Source organism: Oncorhynchus tshawytscha, linkage group LG11 (genome assembly GCF_018296145.1).
Source record: "Oncorhynchus tshawytscha isolate Ot180627B linkage group LG11, Otsh_v2.0, whole genome shotgun sequence".
Lineage (NCBI taxonomy): Eukaryota > Metazoa > Chordata > Actinopteri > Salmoniformes > Salmonidae > Oncorhynchus > Oncorhynchus tshawytscha.
In genome coordinates this window covers 44,488,638-44,499,064 of record NC_056439.1, presented here as the reverse complement: position 1 = coordinate 44,499,064, position 10,427 = coordinate 44,488,638, and the positions used below count along the sequence as shown (strand labels likewise).

The 10,427-nt window shown below is 39.1% G+C and overlaps 1 protein-coding gene across 1 annotated transcript; it reads left to right on the top strand.

Annotated features, from left to right (window-relative positions):
* Window positions 1-2,059: 2,059 nt before the first annotated feature.
* LOC112262048 (saposin-C) lies at window positions 2,060-9,454 on the top strand. The gene is made up of 4 exons (XM_024437719.2): window positions 2,060-2,233; window positions 3,636-3,736; window positions 7,175-7,261; window positions 9,102-9,454. The coding sequence occupies exons 1-4, from the start codon at window positions 2,194-2,196 to the stop codon at window positions 9,261-9,263; spliced, it is 390 nt and encodes a 129-aa protein (XP_024293487.1). The 5' UTR covers window positions 2,060-2,193; the 3' UTR covers window positions 9,264-9,454.
* Window positions 9,455-10,427: the final 973 nt, after the last annotated feature.

Here is a 10,427-nt window from a genome sequence, read left to right as displayed (position 1 = left end):
AGTAGGTCACAATGTCAATAGCACTCCACACTACCCTCATGCCCCCTCCACATCGACGGGCCTGTAGGGGAGTAGGTAGAGAGTTTCAAGTTCCTCTGTGTCCAAATCCCTAAGAACTTAAAAATGGTACACACACACACACACACACACACACACACACACACACACACACACACACACACACACACACACACACACACACACACACACACACACACACACACACACACACACACACACACACACACACACACACACACACACACACACACGTGAAGAAGGCGCGAAAGAAGATGGCGCCTCTTACCCCTCAGGACGTTGAAAATGTTTGGCATGTGCCATCAAATCCGCAAAAAGTTCTACAGCTGTACCATTGAGAGCATCTTGACTGGTGCATCACTGCTTGGTATGGCAACAGCACCACCCTCGATCGCATGTGTGGACAGCCCAGTACATCACTGGGGCCCGAGTTCCCTGCCATCCAGGACCTCTATATCACCACCCAAGCCATAGACTGTTCTCTCTGCTTCCGCATGGAAATTGGTCCCGGTGCATCAAGTCTGACACCAACAGGCTCCTGAACAGCTTCTATCCCCATGCCATAAGACTGCGAAATAGCTAACTAAATAGCTAACAAAGTGGATACACAGACTATCTGAGTTGACCTTTGTATTTTATTCAAATGTTTGCACTGTCTCTATGCACACTCACAAGGCCCTACACACACACACACTCCATCATTTGCTCACACACACATATTATGCATATACATTTATACTGACTCTACACACACTTACACCCAGTCACATACAATCATCATATAGGCTTTTGCTGCTCTGTTTATTATATAACTTGATGCCTAGTCACCTTACCCCAATACATATTGTCACTCTCTCTGTCACTCCAGTATCCCTGCACATTATAATTATGGTACTAGAACTGACTCTGTATATCCTATCCTTACTTACTTTATCGTGTTCTTCTTATTTCTTATTTTTATATCTTGTGTGTTTTTGTTCTACCTTGTTATTTTTAGTATTACATTGTTATTGACTACTGCATTGTTGTGGTTAAGCTACAGTAGCAAAAAAGGCATTTCACTGTTGTACTTGTATACGTGACATTAAATGTTGAAACATTGGGGAGAGGCATTGTGGTCAGCTAATTTCAGATTAAAATCCCTACAGATTTCAATTTAATTTCAATGGCATGCATTAGCATGGTTAGGAGAGCACTTCTATCATATAAAATGCAAGTGGGCTTGACAATTGTGTACACATTTAGAAAATGTGTTGGCTCTAGGTTGTGAGAATTTTAGGCCGCACACTGAGTTGCCACAAGTCAGGATGTTGCATTTACAGGTAACTGCCAAAATAATGGAAACACTTGACTAAATGAGGGATAGATACAATTATATGAAAGTAGGTGCTTCCACACATGGTTCCTGAGTTAATTAAGAAATTAACATCCCATCATGCTTAGGGTCATGAATAACAATGCTGGGCAGGCCAATATTTTGGCTAACATGGCTACGCCCCCATAGGTTGACAATGCCCTTATCCACAGGGCACGAGTAGTCACTGAATGGTTTGATGAGCATGAAAATAATGAAAACCATATGCCATGGTCATCTCAGTCACCAGATCTCAACCCAATTGAACACTTATGGGTGATTCTGGAGTGGTGCCTGAGACAGCGTTTTCCACCACCATCAACATGACACCAAATTATGGAATTATTGTGGAAGAAAGGAGTTGCATCCCTCCAATGGAGTTTCAGAAACTTGTAGAATCTATGCCAAGGTGAATTGAAGCTGTTCTGGCCCGTAGATGCCCAACACCCTATTAAGACACTCTGTTGGTGTTTCCTTTATTTGGGCAGTTATCTGTATTTGTGGTACAGCTAGTGAAAAAGGAAGTCAGCTTTCTGATCTTCGCTTTGAAAAATGATAGTGTTTCAATGCCCATTTAGAAAATACCTTAAACGACAATATTGCCCCCCCACCCGGGCTCAGATCCAAACCCTTAACCTTGCTAACAACGCTCCTTCCCCTCCGCAACGGCAACCAATCAAGCCAGAGGCAATGGGTAGAAAAGAGCAGACGTTCTGTGCTCTCCAACCAGGACCAAGTTAACTACACTGGCTTACAACAGTTGCTCTATTATCCATTTCTACATTTTGACTGAGAAGAAGATGAGGGTCATCAATATCGGTCTTCTGCTGGTTTGTGCAGGTAAATATATGGGTCTTCTTTTGTGAAATATGGGTGAAAAGTCAGGAAAATTACATATCAAAATCCAGCTTTAGGGTAAATCCATTTTAATTCAATACATGCTTGCCCATGGAAGAAGTGTTTAGAAAGTAACATTTTGGCCCCGAGTGCCAAAATATTCAGGAAACAAAAGGTGCTCAAAGTTGACCTATTTTGCATACCCCACCATACCATGAGACATCCATGTCTTCATCACTGGAAAAGATAAACAGTTGAGTTTGATGTAATTCAAAAGCTTACAAAGTGTTGTCAAACTACAGTATTTTATTATGTCTTGAATATTTGTTTTTATATAAAGAATTGTCATTTTGAAAACCGTTAACGTCAATTATCTAAAAACGCTTAAACTCCGATTTATTTTCATGTTCAAATATGTTGTAGCTTAGACTCTTTCTATTATCTGAGCTATTTGTGTTGTGACCACCATCGGTTGAGACACAACATGCTTCTGAATATACTATAGGTGTCCTTTCAATCCTAGAAAGTCATTCATAGAATGGATCTATCCCTTCAGACCACTGCAATTTAGATGGTAAACCATTGACATTTTAATTGAATTTTAAAAATGTTACTTCTAATTCCTACCACAAAGATGACCGCCGGTCCACCCCCCGCCTAATATCAATTTATATGGTCATGTCTATTCTGGTATCTTTTATGATTTCAATAGGTTTCCTATGGAGGATTGACAGTATAATTTGTAACAACAGATATTCCCATTCAAGTTAACATTCTCTGGTGTGGACCTCCAACCATCTTTGTGGTACCATTTGAACATTTCAATTTGATTCATATTTTAGTGCATTTATCAGCCAAAACATAATATCCACTGTATCCACAAGAGCATGATGTATCTCAACCGATGGCGGGCACAACACAACTACTTTAGATGATGTAAAATAGGGTCTGTGAACATGAAAAAAATAGAAGTTTACGCGTTTTAGATCATTCATATTAAAATATATATATATATATATATATATATATATTTATCCCCAGAAATGATAAAATATTTGACTGCCCTGTTTGTAAGCTTTTAAATTATATTAATCTCAACCATTGAATATTTCCCAGTGATGAAGACATGGATGTCTCATGGTACGGAGGGGGATGCAAAATGGGAGAACTTTGAGCACCTTTATCTCTTTAATGTTTGGGCATTCAGGTCTAAAAGGTCACTTCCTGAGCAATTCTACAATGGACAAATATGGAATTGTTCAAATCAAAAAGTGGTGCTGTCAAAAAGTGATTGAATCCCAATGGAGTGACCATTTAGCTGTTGTAATTCACTGCTTTGCAAAAATATATTAAAATGACAATGCTAATAGTCTTTTTGTGTGCGTGTGTGTGTGGGGGGGGGTAGCCTTTGCTCAGTCCTTCAAGTCTCAAGGTGGGGTGAGTCTGAGAGAGGAGGAGGACATGTGGGGGAACTACCTAATGGACAGAGATGACAACCATGCCGAGGTACTGTGGGGGACTTTTCATTGTATTGTATTAGTGAGTACCCCCAACAGCAAACATTTTATTTGTAGCCCCAGACAAAAACACCTGATTCAACTCATTGAGGGCTTGAAGACTAGTTAAGTTGAATCAGGTATGCTTGTCCAGGTCTACAAAATAATTTGTACTATTGGGGATACTCAAGGACTGTAGTTGTGAAACACTGCCCTACACAATACCCAGCTAGCACATTTGGTTTGTTGGAAGGTGTGGGAACGTATGTTTTTGGTTTAACATTGGATGTGGGAAAGAAGCCATATTTTTCCTGACCAGTAAAACAGAACATTGTCTGTTCTGTGAATGTTTATTTTTATGTTGCAGGGAGGTTCTAAGAACGTTTTATTCTGGTTCCTTTAATGTTTTTCTGGGAGGTTATATTAATGCTTTGAGAAGGGAAATTCTATGTAATTTTTTAACATTTTTAATAACTTCCTTAACTTTCACTAAATATTTCAATAAGACTTTTAATAACACTGCTAGCTTATTTCTTTGAACTCCAAGCACAGATAGGACACATGGAAATTCCTTATTCATTAATTATGCAAAAACATGTATTTTTTTTATTGTAACATAGCATCTCTTTCTATGGAATTAGTCCATTGAGCCACCAGGATGGATCTAGCATGCCATGTTTTGTTTAAACATTCATTGCTGAAAATGTTATTCTTTTAAAATAGACTCCATTTCAAAGGAAACAAGCACCCAATAAGATCAGGTGTGGCCAATTGGTGGGCACCTGAAAAAAATACAATCCTGTTCGTCACATGCGCTGAATACTTTACAGTGAAATGTTTACCTACAAGCCCATTCCCAACAGTGCAGAGTTCAAAAGTAACAGATATTTGCTGAATACAAAAGGAAATTGTAACTCAACAAAAACAATAACGAGGCTAGTTACAAGGTACTAAGTACCAGAACCAAGTCAATGTGCAGGGGTACGGGGTAGTTGAGGTAATATAGCATGTGCATGTGGGTAGGGGTAAAAGTGACTAGGCAATCAGGATATTTAATGAACAGAGCAGCAGCATTGTATGTGGGAGTGTGTCTGTGTGAGTGTCGTCAATATGCATGTGTTGTGTGTGTGTTTGAGCGTATGAGTGTTTTGGAGTGTCAGTGTAGTATGTGTGAGTGTGTAGATTGAGTCTAGTGAGTGTGCATAGAGCCAGTGCAAGGGAGTCAATTTAGATAAATAACAAAATAACAAAGGGGTTCAATTTAAATTGTGCGGGTAGCCATTTGATTAACTGTTCAGCAGTCTTATTGCCTGAGGGTAGAAGCTGTTTAGGTGCCTTTTGGAAAAAGACTTGGCACTCCGGTACTGCTTGCCGTGGGGTAGCATAATGAATAGTTTATGACTTGGATTGCTGCAGTCTTTCACAATTTTTAGGGCCTTCCTCTGACACCGCCTGGTAAAGAGGTCCTGGATGGCAGGGAGTTTGGCCTCAGTGAACATGCATAACAAGACAGAGGATAGAGAGAGTTTTGTTCATGCTGAGCATGGCATGTATGTTTTTATTAAATAACATTCTTAGAAAGTTCTCTGAATGTTAGTAAAGTTGATTTTTTTAAATGGTTTTCTAAACATTCTCTGAAAGATTTAAGAACATGACTAAATAGACCCATGAAAACAACTTTATGAAATGTTATGCTGAAGAACTGAAATTGCCACAGAAGAACCGTTTCTTAACTTTCTCTGAACTATTTTAGAACATTCATGATGTCAAACCAGTTGGAGAACGTTCCTAGAACATTACCAAAATGTAAATGTAACCATGTTTGAACTTTTAGGAAACCTTATGATAAAGTAACGAAATGCCAAGAAAATTCTTTTTTTGAGAAGTTCCTTAAAAACTTCTTGATGCACCCGTCCCGTTAGCAGGATCATTTTCGTCAACCACCGCTGAATTGCAGAGCGCCAAATTCAAATTAAATTACAAAAAATATTACATTTTCGTGATATCACAAGTGCAATATAGCAAAGCACAGCTTAGCTTGTTGTTAATCCACCTGGCGTGTCAGAGTTCAATAAAGCTTTTCGGCGAAAGCATACCAAGCGTTTATGTAAGGACATCTCTCTCAGTAGACAAAATATTACAAACAGCTAGCAGCCAAGTAGATTGGTCACGAAAGTCAGAAAAGCAATACATTAAATCGCTTACCTTTGATGATCTTCGAATGTTTGCACTCACGAGACTCCCAGTTACACAATAAATGTTCCTTTTGTTCCATAAAGATTATTTTTATATCCAAAATACCTCCGTTTGGTTGGCGCGTTATGTTCAGAAATCCACAGGCTCGAGCGGTCATGACATCGCAGACAAAAAATCAAAATAGTATGCGTAATGTTCGTAGAAACATTTCAAACGTTTTTTATAATAAATCCTCAGGTTGTTTTTACAATATATAATCGATAAAATATCAACCGGGACTGTAGCTTCGTCAATAGGAGAGAGAGAGAAAATGGCTGCTCCAAGCTGTTGCGCATACATAATGCTGCTGGCACCCAGCCATACAATGACGCGATGTGATCTTTCTCGCTCATTTTTCAAAATAAAAGCCTGAAACTATGTCTAAAGGCTGTCCACACCATGGGGAAGCCATAGGAAAGGGAATCTGGTTGATATTCCTTTAAATGGAGCGAAGGCTGGCTATGGAACATAGCATGACTTTCAAAATAGAAGCCACTTCCGGGTTGGATTTTCCTCAGGTTTTCGCCTGCAATATCAGTTCTGTTATACTCACAGACAATATTTTTTGACAGTTTTGGAATCTTCAGAGTGTTTTCTATCCTAATCTGACAATTATATGCATATTCTAGATTCTGGGCCTGAGAATTAGGCAGTTTAATTTGGGTACGTTTTTCATCCAAACATCAAAATACTGCCCCCTACACTCGAGGTTGTTCCAAAGCCAAAACACTGGGCACACACTGATTGAATCAATGTTGTAGCCATGTCATTCCAATGAAATTACGTTGAACCAACGTGGAATAGAAATCAATTTGACGTCTGTGGGAAGCAAATATCCTGCACCTTTCCCAGAAAGTTGTGGGAAGGTTGTTTGCAAAATAACCACAGGCCAATAACACTCTCACCAAGCTCTATGAAATATCTGGTTTTCAGAATGGTATGTGCTAGATGGGTAGCCTAAAGAAATTGCGGTTTGCATGTGGTAACATGAAGATGAAAAAAATCCCAACTCCTTGTAACCCATTGTATTGCCAAACATGTGAAGAGAGAAGAAACAGACTAGGCCTTGCGATGCTTGTTTTAATTAATCCCAAAGAAAGAAAGAAACGTACATCAAGGTTTATGTCATTATTTGGTGATACCATTTTGCCATGTCATATTTAAGTAAATACCTGGTCATTTTTGTTGCCTAAAATGTCTCCCTCTCCCTCAGATCAAAGCTGTCCTTCCAGGTACCTGCTTTGCGTGTAAGCGCATCATCAACAAGGTCAAGACCAAGCTGAATGGTGATAAGAGCAAGGTAATGATGACAGATTGCTCACCTTCCCTTTTACAATCACAGAATAATCTCACGTTAGGTTTTACACTCTCTAATAAATATCATACAAATATTAACTTTGTAGTTTTAACACACCAATCTCGTCACTGTGCAGTACATTATAGTAATAATAAAGCCTAGTCAGCGTCATATTGAAATGATTGAGAAACCACTTTATACAGCAACAGTTGAAGTCGGTTGACATGCACTTAGGATGGAGTCATTAAAACTTGCTTTTCAACCACTCCACAAATGTTTTGTTAACAAACTATAGTTTTGGCATGTCGGTTAGGAAATCTACTTTGTGCATGACACAAGTCATTTTTCCAACAATTGTTTACAGACAGATTATTTCACTTATAATTCACTGTATAACAATTTCAGTGGGTCAGAAATGTACATACACTAAGTTAACTGTGCCATGTAACAGCTTGGAAAAGTCTGGAAAATGAAGTCATGGCTTTAGAAGCTTCTGATAGGCTAATTGACATCATTTGAGTCAATTGAAGGTGTACCTGTGGATGTATTTCAAGGCCTACTTTCAAACTCAGAGCGTTCATCTGTACAAACAATAGTATGCAAGTATGAACACCATGGGACCATGCAGCCATCGTACCGCTCAGGAAGGAGATGCATTCTGTCTCCTAGAGATAAACGTACTTTGGTGCAAAAAGTGCAAATCAATCCCAGAACAACAGCAAAGGACCTTGTGAAGATGCTAGAGGAAACGGGTACAAAAGTATTTATAGCCACAGTACAACAAGTCCTATATTGACATAACCTGAAATGCCGCTCAGCAAGGAAGAAGCCACTGCTCCAAAACCGCCATAAAAAAGCCAGACTACGGTTTGCAACTGCACATGGGGACAACGATTGTACTTTTTGGAGAAATGTCCTCTCTAATGAAACAAAAATATAACTGTTTGGCCATAATGACCATTGTTATGTTTGGAGGAAAAAGGGGGAGACTTGCATGCCAAAGAACACCATCCCAACCGTGAAGCACGGGGGTGGCAGCAACATGTTGTGGGGTGCTTTGCTGCAGGAGGGACTGGTGCACTTCACAAAATAGATGACATAATGAGGATGGAAAATTATGTGGATATATTGAAGCAACATCTCAAGACCTCAGTCAGGAAGTTAAAGCTTGGTCACAAATTGGTCTTCCAAATGAACAATGACCCCAAGCATAAGTCCTGAGTTGTGGCAAAATGGCTTAAGGACAACAAAGTCAAGGTATTGGAGTGGCCATCACAAAGCCCTGACCTCAATCCTACAGAAAATGTGTGGGCAGAACTGAAAAAGCATGTGTGGGCAGAACTGAAAAAGCGTGTGCGAGCAAGGAGGCCTACAAACCTGACTCAGTTACACCAGCTGTGTCAGGAGGAATGGGCCAAAATTCACCCAACTTATTGTGGGTAGCTTGTGGAAGGCTACCCGAAATGTTTGACCTAAGTTAAACAATATATAGGCAATTCTACCAAATACTAATTGAGTGTATGTAAACTTCTGACCCACTGGGAATGTGATGAAAGAAATAAAAGCTGAAATAAATAATTCTCTCTACTATTATTCTGACATTTCACATTCTTAAAATAAAGTGTTGATCCTAACTGACCTAAAACAGGGAATTAACTAGGATTAAATGTCAGGAATTATGAAAAACTGAGTTAAAATGTAGGCTAAGGTGTATGTAATCTTCCGACTTCAACTGTATTTCTCTGCAATTCTCACAATGTTATGTAAGCAAGTTAATTTGTGTCACCAATGACACAAACTAACGCATTCTGTTTGTGATATAGCTCTATATTTTTACTTGCAGGATAACATCACTGCTATACTGGACTCTATTTGTCGCAGCTTGTTGAAGCTGAAAGGTGTCTGCAACAAACTGGTCAATAAATACAAAGAACAACTGATTGATGCACTTGCCAGTGATGTGGATGCAGGGAATACCTGTAAAAAATTGAAGCTATGCAAATGAGATACCATTTACCCATGACTGCCCTGGGCACAGGTCTGAGCATACATGTTCTGTCTGTTTTTTTTCAGATGAACACGCTGTCATAGCTTAGCTTTACATTATTTTCATACACAACTGTCTGGATGGAATGGCAGTCTTTAAAGTCACTTGCATTGCTACTGCAATTTCATTGAATTAAATACTGAAACTTATTCAAAACGGTCTCCTTAGTTTCACAATAAAACCCTTGCTATTTATGTATACTATCTCACTGGAATGCAGTCGAGAAAAAGGGTCTTGGTGACTCCCTTTTGGACACTTTACATTGGAAAAATCAACCTGTGAAATAGGGATCAATTCGTATTGTGGAAGATTCAAGTTATAGCTCGATTGAAATTTAAAGGCAATGTTCCCGCGTCCGTGGAGACTGCATTTATCAATAAACTATGCATATGTCGGCTCAATCAGAAATGACCTTCACATTTTAACATGGATCTTCCTCAATACTTCCGCGATACAGATTGAATCCAGCCCTCAACTGACAAATGGTATGTTCAGTGCTATCAGAATATCACTATAAATGTAACTGCAAGTAACACTGTAGTACATAACATTAGTAGCGGTAATTGCTAACGAGAAAGGGTTGTGGTAACTACTAATGATTTCAAGGGTGTTAGTAGTATATGCATAACATGTATTTTGCAACAACGCTGGCCTAAAACATTCAGTATCTTGTGACTGAGGTCCAGTTCTCCCATAATCAGGATTAGTCTTCTGCTGGTTTGTGCAGGTAAAGATGTGCCCAGTCTTTTTTGAGGTCAAATGTAAGGCATATACTTGGTAACTAAATAGGCCTAATGAAGTGTAACTAAATAGGCCTAATGGAATTAGCTGATGTAACATTAACTATATGTGGAAAAAAATGTCAAACGCTAATTAGATTGTTTGTTTTTTGGCCAGCCTTTGCTCAATCCTTTAATCTTCAAGGTTGGGGGTATCTGAAAGAGTAGGACGACACGTGGGGGGACTACATCATAGACAGAGATGACAACCATACCAAGGGAGAGTTGGAGACAAAAAAGAAAGAGAAACCCTGTGCACAGCAGTGCATTTAGATCCAGGTGCTGGGCGTCGGCAGGAACAACTAGTATTAAAAAACGAGCAAAAACTGCCAACTAGAGATGA

Bases quoted from the DNA above. Each gene is read 5' to 3' on its own strand.
- LOC112262048 (XM_024437719.2), top strand. From the start codon at position 2,194: ATGAGGGTCATCAATATCGGTCTTCTGCTGGTTTGTGCAG. The intron at 2,234-3,635 runs GTAAATATATGG...GGGGGGGGGTAG, and splicing joins TCTTCTGCTGGTTTGTGCAG to CCTTTGCTCAGTCCTTCAAG. The intron at 3,737-7,174 runs GTACTGTGGGGG...CCTCTCCCTCAG, and splicing joins GAGATGACAACCATGCCGAG to ATCAAAGCTGTCCTTCCAGG.